Here is a 12,417-nt window from a genome sequence, read left to right as displayed (position 1 = left end):
TGGCCAAACTCCCAGCAAGTTGTTATTTTTCTCTAGTTTGAAATAATCAGTAATTTGTTGTTAGTTACAGGTAAATTTGCATATATTTTCTAAAAACGGCGCATCATTACTCAGGTTACCACTGATTTTTTTTTTTTTAAATTGCGAGAATGCGAGCTCGGAATTTGCCATCTCGCATCCATGTATTCTCACTTGCGTTCCAGCAATTCACCGCTTTAGACGACGCAATTTTGTCTGCGCCTGCGTAAGTACGTCGGATTGCGCAATGACGTTCCCCGTGTAAAACGGCCTTACGGCATGTTTCTGGCTATGTGCCTGAATTGATCCCATCGGCTGGTAAGTTAATTATCTCTTAAGTTTATGCCGAGGGGATCATCGCCCCTAAGAAACTCCTCAGGCTTATTCATGGGCCGCGCGCGTTTCTTTGTTGAATGAATTCTTCTCGGGTTACTAATGCATGTTGTAGACATTTCGCGACATTTCTTCAGGACAATTTTCCATCATCGTCAGGACTGATGATGCTTTTGTCCATAGGCGGATCGAGGGGGGGGCACGGGGGCACGTGCCCCCCCCAGACCCTCAAAAATATGCAAGATTTTTAATACGGTCCCATTATGATTGCGTTCGTTTTGTATTACGAGGTATCGTTGTGCCCCACCCAGAACAAAATCCTGGATACGGCCTTGCTTGTGCCCCTCCCAGAAAAAAATCCTGGATCCGCCCCTGCTTTTGTCAGTAGTGTTATTTTTTTGTTGGTTACAGTCGTATGATCGATTCCTTTCTCAGTGAAAGGTTCTCCTTGAACGAGTTAATGAATCAGAAATCTAATGGGGTCACCCAGGGGCGGATCCAGGATTTCCTTCTGGAGAGGGCACAAGCAAGGCCGTATCCAGGATTTTGTTCTGGGGGGGGGGGGGGGTTCTGGGGTACAAGGATACGTCGTAATGCAAAACGGACGCAATGGTAATGGGACCGTATTGAAAATCTCGCATATTTTTAAGGGTTTTGGGGGGGGGGCACGTGCCCCCGTCCCCCCCCCCCTTGATCCGCCTATGGCGTCACCAAATCATGAAAAGTGGGCGCCAACTTTCTCATTTTTTTATTTTAAAGTTACGGTAGAGTGGCAAATTTTGAAAGCTTTTAGTTTCGTTGCAACTTATCTTTTCCCTCCCTCCGGCGAATTGTTTTAATGAATTGTGATTTGGTGGGAGACTGGCTCCATTCATTTGAAGAATGCGATATATTAGAAGAGAAAGGTAAGTTACGACAAAAAGTCTCATCATTCAGAACTTTTCTCCAAATCTTTGAACAAAATAAAAACGTAGAAGCTCCCGCCCACTGTCCATGAAATGGTGACCCCATTAGAGTTCCTCATCTAAAAAAATAGCTTACGATGTATTATACACATACTTTATACCATAGAATTTTAGTGAAGGGGGAGGAAGAGAGGGGGATGAGGGAAGGAGGAGCGGCAAACTTATATCTTTGCCCCCCCTGGCAAAACTCGTGGTTCCAGCCCATGACCAAGGAATAGGACAGAAGTGGTGTACTGCTCGACAGGAGAGCGCGACTATGTCAACTTATCAGCGAAAGTATTTGGAGGACGTCGAGTTTTCTCCGCGAATAACTCGGGCAGTGGTCAGCATTTGGCTGCTGATCGAGGGGTCTCCGGTTCAAATCCCGGGAGCTTTCGGACACCTCCAAATTAAATCCTCGATGTGCGAGGTGGCCCAGGGAAAGAGACTTGCCCCCATACCCCGAATGCTTGATATTCACATACCTGTGGCTAATTGTAAGTGTGGGGTGAGCTCTACCCTCACATATCCAAACGAACCTACGCACAGTGGTCCGAAATCGGAAAAAGCCGGACAAAATTCCAAAATAGCGTTTTTTGAGGTAGAGACTTGAAATTTGACGTATATGCTCACAAATGATTGGTGATCATGAAACAATAAGTCGTTTTTCATAGATCTCATCCGTTGCTAAGATACAGAGGACCAAACACGACCAAATTTCCAAAAACACGCCCGATCTCATTTTTCATCGAAAAACTTAGAAGTTAAGCTGCTCGTAGAGTTTTTGAAGGATTTTAATGCAGTAAAAAACATTATATTCCAGTAATATGATACTTTATCTACATTTTACATTATTTTTAAATATTTTGGTTGATATCGAGGTGGTATAATGTCGCAAAATGGCGGCTCCGTTTTTATGGCAAAACCTGACATAAAGTAGACATTATCTTTAGTCTGAGAAATAATGGTTCTCCAATTTTTACTGAGAGTATATAGTAGAGATAGCTTAAGAGTATAAAGCAAACATCTTGGAAAAAAGTTTGCAGCTGCGGAAATGAGCGCAACTTTTTTATCGCACTTCACGTCCCGGCTCCGCGACGCGGGGGCTTAGAGACTCTGAGACACTGTTGGATATTTCACTTTCTCTGGAACTTAATTATTTAAAGTCGTCGTTTTATGCACAGTAAATAGTCTCTACTGGCCCTAAATACTTAATTGAAGATACTGCTAAGATATTTGATCGATATACTATGCTACTGAACGCGTAAATCTGGTAAACATGCTTTGGTTTCCAAACTCAACGGAATCAGGTCGCAAATTACGAACATCCTTTGAGTAGGATTGAAGTTTTCTCGCGTCGACTGACATGTACAATTACCAGGAAAGGCAACAAATGGCATTCTATCACTAATTAATTCCCTTTTCAACCTTGCCGTGGAGGTGCGTGCCAAAAAGGGACATTTTATCATGCCGCGCAGCCTTTGTTGTTATACAATGCACATGTTATACAATTTAAGAAGACGATTTTTCCGCTTCCTATCCTGTTTAGCATGCCATATAACCTACCACGAGGAAATTATAGTTATTAAGGGATAATAACATGAATTAATAGCTTTTTTAAAGAAATTTTTGTTATATAATAATAAAATGTGAATCCATGCAGTTAGTATAATTTTACAATTCAAAGTTTTACCTTTTTAAAATCCCGTCAGAATAGAAAATATATACAGTATATGCCTTATTCAATGCTAAAAAAATACAGAATGATAAAAATAGTGAAAGCCTCAGAGAAATAAAAATAATATTCAAAACTATTGTCTAGTTTTGACTCATAGTAAATTTTAACGTAACCTTTTAAGGAAAACAAAATTTTAAGCGCTAAAATGATGTAAAATGTATTTGCAGGCATGTCATGTTTCCAAAATTTTCCTAAAAGAGGTGGATGGGAGGTCGCCCTTCGCCCACCCCACCTCATCCCCCCCAGAGCATATTCCTAGTTACACCACTGCAGTTCCTGACCCGTTGGCGATCCCGAGAGCATTTCACGAAGCACACCATGGATGTCGCAGTGGTGGAGCGGGAGTTCAACATGGAGGAAGGTGTTTGCAGCCGCATGCCTGACATTATCTAAGTTAATGCAGCCAAAGTCAAATATTTTGTTAAACCTTCGCTAAATTGGAATGGCTTTGCCCACCAATTTTGGTTCACTATTGACTGTGATAGAGTTTTAAATAACGAGACTCGACAAATTCGGGCAGTGAGTGACGAAACGAAAATTGGAAAAAATATTGGTATTTTTATTTTCATACGTGATCAAAATCGGCAGTAATTAAAAAGTCGTGAACGATACCATAGTTAACTGCGAAAACTTGTGACACATGCGTATATTACAAGTGAAACTACCATAAGCATATTTTAAAGCTTCTTTCTTTTGGCGCGAAAAGTGTGCCACATCTCTTTTATTCAAAATGTAGCGCGGCGATCTAGACTGGGTTGCGATGCTTATTCTACCGACCGCTTGGGGTTAAGCAATGACCCTCATAGTAACACGAGGAGCTCAGGGTCCCTCCCCTGAATTTCTTAAAAGATACCCTCCTAATACCAAATAGATAGCAATTTTTGAAAAAAAAATGAAAGGAAAAAAGGTATGAATGCTGCTTTTAAATTTTGGGATGATTTGCCTCTCTTTTGATTTGATTTGTCTCCGTATCGAAATATTCTCTGTAAACGAAATTATCACCACCTGTTTCTTCTCTAACCATGCATTCGTTGGATCGACAACTATTCCTATGAAATACAGGGTTATCATGAAAGAATGGTACGGTTTCAATAATTCATAGGAAGATAGTAGAGATACTTACGGTGTCAAAGATTTTTCAGAGGCTACCCCGATAGGCTGTCCCAAAAAAAACATTTTTTTTTTGAAATTTCAAAATCGTCAATCGGATTTCGATGACCCTCGGGTATACAAGGATAGGCATAAAAATATTTTCGAAACATTTTAAATAATTAGTTAGCGAGAGGCGCCTGAATACCAACACCCTTTATTTGCCATACGATTTCGCAAAAAATGCTAAATTTAGGGTAATAAGGGTAAGTTATGGCCCTTTGGGCTAAAATTTCGTCGGTTTTTGCGTATATTTCACCGTTTAGGCTTTGCGGCCCGCGCAGCCCAGCGCCAAGAGTGGCGCTAAGCGATGCGGCTCGCGCGACCCGGCGCAACAGACGGCTGAGGCCGTCCCCCTCTCCTCCTCACCCACGGTCGCCCGCCATGGTCACATGCTTCAGTGACTCTCACTCCTGTCGTAGACCAAATCATGTCGGCACGTATGGTAATAATCAATCTTAACTTTATTTTGGAAAATCTGTATAAATTTGTTAGCCCACTGAGAAAATTATTCAACAAAGCCACGTTTCAGTTGAACAAGCTCTTTTCTCGTACCCTCATTTATCATTTTCCGTAATTGGGAAACAATCTGCAGCAAATATTGCTTTTGTTCTTCATCGTTAGTAATACTGCTATTGAATTCTGTTATCAGGACCACCTCGGCTGAGGCCTTCTCCCTCCCCTCCCTATCCTCCTCACTTATGGTCGTTCCTGCAAGAGAAGCTCTTTTTCCGTTACCTGGCCTACCATTTTCCGACAATGAGATACAATCTGCAACAGATAAAGGGTTCTCTCACTGACCCTCCACAGTTTAAAACCTTCCTACCCCGCCAGGCAGGGTGTCCCAAAAACAAATTAAAAAAAAAAAATTTTGGGACAGCCTACTACCCCATCCCCGCTTGAGTGACTTACGGAGTGCACTTCAAAAGCAGCACTCCGTCTGTCGTTAAGACGTTAAGCCGTGGTCCCCTTGGCGCCTTTCCTTAGAATTAGGCTAATGTCGACCCAAGGTTTCCCTCTTGTCGAGTGACTAAGAGTGCACCTATTTAAATTTATTAATTATGTAAAAAAGCTGTTTAAGGCGAAAAATTTGAAAAATAAAACGATATATCAACTTAGAGTAATTATTTTTTTCCTTTAAACCGTGCTCGACATATTCGACTTCCATTTATTTAATATATGAAACTGTTTCCTATTGACTGCAGCTATATTCTCTCGCCCTATGGAAAACCTTGTGGTCGGATTACCTTTCATCGAAATTAAAAAGTCGAGTGGTGCTCATATTTCGTATGACAGGGATAAAAGCATGAGTCGGGATGATACGCAACTTCAGTTTTATCGAAATATGACGGACCTCGAGGAAATATTTGCATTGCTGTCATTTCAGCAGTGACATGCTTAAAGAAGTCTCGACTGAGAGGCGGCGCGGTGTGGCCTGGGTGCTGGATCGCATACACTTCGAGACAGGGATCGTTCGCGGGAGAGAAGGGGGGATAGTTTCTGGGCGATTGCGGTGCCTGGTAGAGAGATCTCGGAAAGCCGCGGCCTGTGTTCGCTAGTTCGATATATATATGTGCCAGGGTTTTGTGACTGGAAGGGGACGAATAGCTTTGCGTTGAAGGTGTGGGACGGGTAGTCGGGGTGGTTGGGGTCAGCTCACTCCCCTCTCTCGCCCTTCGCGTAGCCCTCGAAATTGGGAAATTCCTATAGGCTGAAAGATTTCGTCTCGTTCTTTAGTGAAAGCCTAAGGTTGAATGGGTGGGTGCCGAAAGGATTGATAACTTTTTTGTTTCAATCTCCATTCATTGATATTTTCTAAATATATTTTCGAGATCGATCTTAATGCGGAAAGATTTGAGCACAGTTTAAAGACCGTTTTACGCGGAGCACGTGATTGCACAGGTTCGAACTGCATTCATTTATCATCGTGACGTGCAATTGCGCGAATGCATGTAAGAAATTAGAACAAGGGCTATTTTGCCATCTCACGGCCATGCATTCTCGTATGCGTTCTAGCAATTCATCGCTTTACACGGCGCAATTTTGACTGCGCCTTCGTACACTCGTCAGAATGTGCAATCAAGTGCCCTGTGTAAAACAGCCTAGAGTGTATTTTCTCGCGAATGTTGGCCGAACGGAAACAGCAAACGCGGATACGGTGTTGTGCGCTCGTCATCTTTTAGAAATGTTCCGGGCTTAGTGGAAAAGTAGTTATATCGTGTGAATATCTTTCTTGATAGGGCTAAATCGTCTCAGCTTATGCATTTCCAGCTGACCGTTGCAGTGCATCCTACAACACCTTAAAATTATGTCATTGCTGTGCGACGATGTTTTTTGATGGAATTAAATAATCACATAAATCTTATATTCAAATACATATTGTAACAAGCGTATCTCATTGTGAAAAACATCCCTATTTCATCGTTAAGTTTTAAAGACAATGAGATAGACTCATTGTGATGAATATACTCGTTGGAGATATATTGTGCGTGCATCTTTGTGAGAGTTCATGTTACTTAATGATATTGTCGTGGATTTCTCTGCCATCAGTTAGAGCATGGGAGGAGTGTGCTGTGGCGGCGGAGGAACGGGTGGAGGAGGGTCATCCGGTGATGGCTCGGCGGGCGGCGGCGGATCTGCCCTCGACAGGGTGATAGCCCAGGCGTCCGGCCAGGATAATTGCCTTCTTTACCGCCTCGCCGATTACAAAAACGGAGGGGAGCTTCTTGAGGCCTTTGCTACCGGCGGTCAGCATGAGGTACTTATTTATCGTAACCATTTTCGACGCTAGTAATGTTTCTTGCGTTGCCGGTAGTTGGATCCCGGAGAATATATTTTGCGAAGTCAGTGCGAAGACATTTTAGGGTAGTTTAAGTTCAGTGGTCAAATTTTCCTTATGCAGATGAAAAAATCAGAATGCATCTTTAATAATTAGAAAGATCTTAATAATTTTAACGAATACTTTAATGATACTCGTCCGAAAATGTTTACCGGTTTAATTTTTATGGATATGAACGTTGAATTATTAACATATAGCTCTAACCGTGTGTATATTTCACATTTAAGGTTTAAAACAATTACATAAGTTCAAATCGATACATTCGATATTTGCTATAAGATTGCTATGCAAGAATGGGACTCAACTATTCTCTAAAAAGTAATCTTGTCGAAGTGCCCACTTAATGAATTCCATACCCCTTGGCTCCTCCCCGTTCCGACTCTTGAACTCTATAGAGTGCGTCGTTTTACCACCCTTTTCTCGGAACGATTATTATACCCATCAAAAGTTGATATTCTAAAAGAAAAGTTATTATTGGTGTAACACGTGATTTTCTTTCAAAGTATATCTATCATTATTATTTTTTTTCTTTTCTTGACCTTATTTAATATATAATATGGTATTTCCTATACCTATACTCCAGGAAATACCGTATAGTATATCTATCTCCATGTCATCTGTCCTTTCCCAGTTTCATAATTTTACTAAGAACAACAACGTTGTCATTTACTTCTTCGGTATTAGTGACCAATATTTTAGGTAAAGAGACGCCATTCATGGTATCTACTTCTTGACATTCAAATCATCATATGCCAGATAAGTGCGCATTTGCTACATGTAGTGCCCCTCGTCCATATCCTTTGGTGTTAGGCAACCCACAAAACGTGGTTGTATTTTTTTTCTCTTTCAGCTGTCATTCACCCAATGAAGACATTTTTTCCTAGAACATGTGACAAAAAATTGTCGTATGCGATTATTCTCAGCGATAATGCGTCCGAGATTTGTTATGCGTTGATAATTGGCCTTTAGATACTCATCAATTACTTTTTAAAGTTTTTTTTCTGAGTGGGTGCACTGAAAACTTTGGTTGTAGATCCACCTCAGAGATTATCTTCTTTTCAATTGTTCCATTAATTGCCGAGTCGGGGGCGGCCTCATACTAATAATCTACCGCTGCATAGCTAGTCTTGAAATTTATAGAATATGAAAATCAATGACATCATGAATCACTGTCACCATATCACTTGGCTTAATCATAAATCCTTCCCATCTCTGCGGCTTTCCTCCACAGTTTTTGACGTCTGTGCTGTGGACGTGATGGGGAAAAATACTGTCATATGGTCAATTATGGCCGAAATATTTAGCGGAGAAGGCGGTGCGTGTTGCGTGTTGCCTACATTTTACTCAGATGACCCTGTGGAACACCATTAATAGTCGCCTTTTAAATTTACATCCAAGTACGAATGTAACTCACTTATTTAAGCTTTTATTGACAATTTTTACTGTCTCTGATGTCTCTTTACATAAAAATGTAATCACTCTGGGGAAAATATGAAAATTTTATTGCTCTAGTTCAACTTTAAAATTTTGCTGTATAATATTATGACAGGAAATACTGGATAATTTGTAAAATATGTCACACATATATTGTCAGTATGTTTTGCCAGCTTTTACAATTTTCTCTGAGAAAGAAGAGATATTGCAACTAATTTATAGTGCTCCCGTTAAGAAATTCTTGGGACTTCACTTGACCCTAACCATGTAACAATGTCTGTTTTTTTTTAATGAAGCTGTTTTTATCCTTGATATTCCAAAATTCATTAAGTATTTCTTTTATTCCATTGACAGGTTGAGAAGCTTATCAGGGAACAATTTGGAGTGTTTATGTATGCAGATGGAAAGGGCCAAGTAATCAATCGGGCTGAGTATTTGCGATGGAAATTCCGTTCTCAAACTGAGGTAATGATAAACATTCATGATTGTATATTTAAGGGGAAAATTATGAAAATAAATATGGCTTTCTGCATAGACACATTACGCATCCTCCATTGTTACTATTACTAAATTTTTTGAAGAACAAATCTTAATTTTTATGAGCACATGAAAGTAACACATTATATGTACTTTTACGGGAGTAATGAGTGGCCAAGAAAATATTTTGCTGTTAATATATCCTCTAACATTAATCAATTTTTTGCAGTAAAATTGGCAGCTAGCATATTCAGTGTCTTTCAAGGTAATGCAAATCACTAGTACTTATTTTTGACTATTGTGGAAGGCCTTCCCTGTTTCGTAGGATTTCTTTGTTTCCTCATCATCATGTTTTGGATGCTAATTGTGCAATGATGTTTTTTCACATTCAAAATTTTAGGTTTCTCTAAAAATATACAAACGGAGTCCACTGTAATTTGATTTTTCATGAATTCCAGGTTCCTTCTTCTACTTTCAATTGTATTTCTTTATGTTTTAAGAAGCGGTGTGCAAAGTCAAACTTATAATCAATCATGAGCATTAATTGTGATTTTTCCTGTTGTCTTTTTGTGAATATTTGTGACATACAATGTAGAATCCCTGGAATTTTTCTTTATGGATGCATTGGTTAAAAATTTTACTTAGTGGGCAACAATTCCATTCTAGGTCTTCAAAATTCTTCCTTTGAAAATGACGCATAAATTTTTGTATAGTGATATCATTTTGAAACCCGTTTAGGTGGTTGTACCAATTGAGACATCCTTGAGTGCAATGGATCCTCTGTCCCGTTGGCATGATCATGAAGCTTGTTGGCAGATGCAGTATCGTGGATCATTAGGAGAAGCTCTTCTCCATGTCTTAATTATTTGTGACACCAGGACACACACCCGGCTTGCAAGAACACTTTTGAAATGCTTCCCAAAGTTAGCACTGGATGTTGTTGAAGGAGAGGAGTATTTAGGTGAATATTGGAGCTTTGAATTGAAGACTAGATTATTTTTCATTCATCTGCATGACACTCCAATGTGCCTTTCTGAACGTTTACGAATGCATACATATATTTCTTAGATTGATTCATATTTGACGTTTCATATTTCCAAATATTTGTTTCCTTGAATTACTTTGCTAAATTTTGTATTATCATTTGCTTTCTGAAATTGAACCTCAATTATCATTCCAGGTGCCAGTGCTCTTCATTTGGCTATTGCTTACTCTAATAATGAGTTAGTTCGTGATCTAGTAGATGCTGGTGCTGACATATCTCAGCGTGCTATTGGTAAGTTGCAGAATATAATCTTGTTTTATTCTTGTATCTATAGGTAATATTTTTGCTCTTTAATATATAATGTAAGTGGTCCAGTGCATTATTTTTGCAATGCATAAATGCAGTCAAGGTCATAGGAGTTGCAAAAAGAATAGCATACCTACATATGGGCCTATATAACATACACAGGTGTCTATTCATAGGCTTTAAAGGGTGCCCAAGTCAGAAGTGTAGCCTCCACTGTTTAAGTATTTGGAATCATTTGTTGAGAGTGTTTTAATGCACTTTTTCCATCATTATTCATTCATTCGTCACATCCCGTTGAGCTACATATATTAATGAAAATTGGCTTCCTCATCAGAAAAGATTTTAAGTTTTGTTGAGTGCAAGTAAAATTGTACAACTTTGACCTTATTACCTCACAATTTGGGTCCAAACCAAAATCTAAAATTTGCCTTTGGGCGTTTCAATCTTGAAAAATTTGGTATAGAAAAAAGTACGTATTTCATTGACATGGATGTCAATTCTTAGGGGGCATCCATTAATTATGTGAGGTCGTATTGGCGATTTTTGGACCCCTACCTCCCCCCTAGGTGAGATATCGTGAGATTTGGCTCTGCCCCCTCCCTCTCCCTCTAATCTCATGTGAGATTGTTCAAAATGCATACTTTTAGTTTAAATTGGTTGATCTATGCTTCATTGCATTGAATTGATAAAAAAACGATTTGTTTAATTATTTAATTTAAAATTATTTAAGACTAGTATTTAAAATTACTTAGATCGTAGTCTAGATTCACATTTTACACTGTTTCTTGCGTAAAAATAATTATGTGATACTTGCTTGAGTCCTTCTCCTTCTCTATGTGAGATTTGGTCACCCCACCCCTAAACACCTCACGCAATTAATGGTTACCCCCTTAGGTTTTCGGACCCAAGAAAATGAAAAAAAAACTTGCATTTATGAAAATTCAACAGTTGACCCAGTAAGGCCTCATTCAAGGTCATAGGGGTAGAAAAAGGAATAGCATACCAACGAAGGAGTCGATCCATAGATTTTAACCCTTTTACGCTGGACGTCAGGTAGAGCTGATGGGAATTTTCAAATGCATAACACCTGACATTGGGTATAGCTGTCGCGGATTTTTCAATGCAAACGAGCAGACGTCGGCTCAGGCCAACGTGAGGGAAGAGAAGTGACCGCTGAGGTAACAATTGTCTGATGCATTCAGGCCCGGCCTAGGACCCAGCTAAGCGAGTCCTTAGGGTCACTCCCCATGCAATAAAGCCCAACCCTCCCACTCATTCATGATCACCCTCACCACAGGAATCCGTTATGAAGTGGTTATATTGTCAATAGTTTTTTCAGTGATATATTTTGTTGCATACTACAATTTTGTTATACTTTGTAATGAATTCTTCACTTTGTTCAGTGTGTAATCAATTTTCAAACGAAATTTTAGTGTTAAAAATAACAAACTGCTGGACTTAAAGCCTAATTACCTTTTATTGACTAACTTTGTTGTTATTAATGTTAGATATCTGTTTAAAATTCCACAATGCTTAAGAAAATATTAGTAATTCTTTTAGAAGAGAAAATTAATGAAAATCAAATACAATGTTTGGTTGAAAAAAACACTGGTAACGCAATAAGTTGAGTGTGAGTTCGTGCTATGATAGGGATAGAGGGTGTAGTCGAGTGGCCAGGGTAAGGGATGTGCGCCCCAGTTGAGCTGGGTCCCAAGTCCTAGGATAAAAATACCAAGATAACTCTAACCCAAAAAAGAGCTCCATACAGAGAGGTTTAAAATAATCTCATGCTACTCGTAGAATGTAAAACGTTTTCCAATTGTAGGCACCGGCAGGAAAGGTTTAAAGGGTGCCCAAGTCAGAAATATAGTACATATATATAATTAATTGGGCACAAATACCTGTCTTATCGACTAATTGACCTCCGAGGCTCATATGGAGGTCAAAGTTCGTAAAGGCACATGTCTGACTATTATGATAATCATACGTCAAACCATAGGTTTTAAAGGGTGCTCAAGTCTGTTGAGTAGTTCACAGATCCGTATCCTATCCTGTCCCACCTAGAGGACTCCAATAACGATAAAAGGTGAGAACAGGAATTTTGATTCTCCTTTGATGCCTTAGACCAAATGACATGGCGATCTGGAAAATAATTTCATTTTGTTTTGTGAAAAATATTTTATTACTTGTGGAG

At 39.4% G+C, this 12,417-nt stretch overlaps 1 protein-coding gene across 1 annotated transcript in view; it reads left to right on the top strand.

Annotated features, from left to right (window-relative positions):
* Positions 1-4,672: 4,672 nt before the first annotated feature.
* Positions 4,673-12,417, top strand: part of LOC124166445 — a 34,602-nt gene continuing 26,857 nt past the window's right edge. The window contains exons 1-4 of the mRNA XM_046543979.1: positions 4,673-6,940; positions 8,810-8,920; positions 9,671-9,893; positions 10,113-10,208. Coding sequence (XP_046399935.1) covers positions 6,740-6,940; positions 8,810-8,920; positions 9,671-9,893; positions 10,113-10,208 — 631 coding nt within the window. The 5' untranslated portion in view covers positions 4,673-6,739. The remainder of the gene's footprint in view (positions 6,941-8,809; positions 8,921-9,670; positions 9,894-10,112; positions 10,209-12,417) is intronic.

Source organism: Ischnura elegans, chromosome 1 (genome assembly GCF_921293095.1).
Source record: "Ischnura elegans chromosome 1, ioIscEleg1.1, whole genome shotgun sequence".
NCBI lineage: Eukaryota > Metazoa > Arthropoda > Insecta > Odonata > Coenagrionidae > Ischnura > Ischnura elegans.
This window is presented reverse-complemented; position numbering and strand designations above follow the sequence as displayed.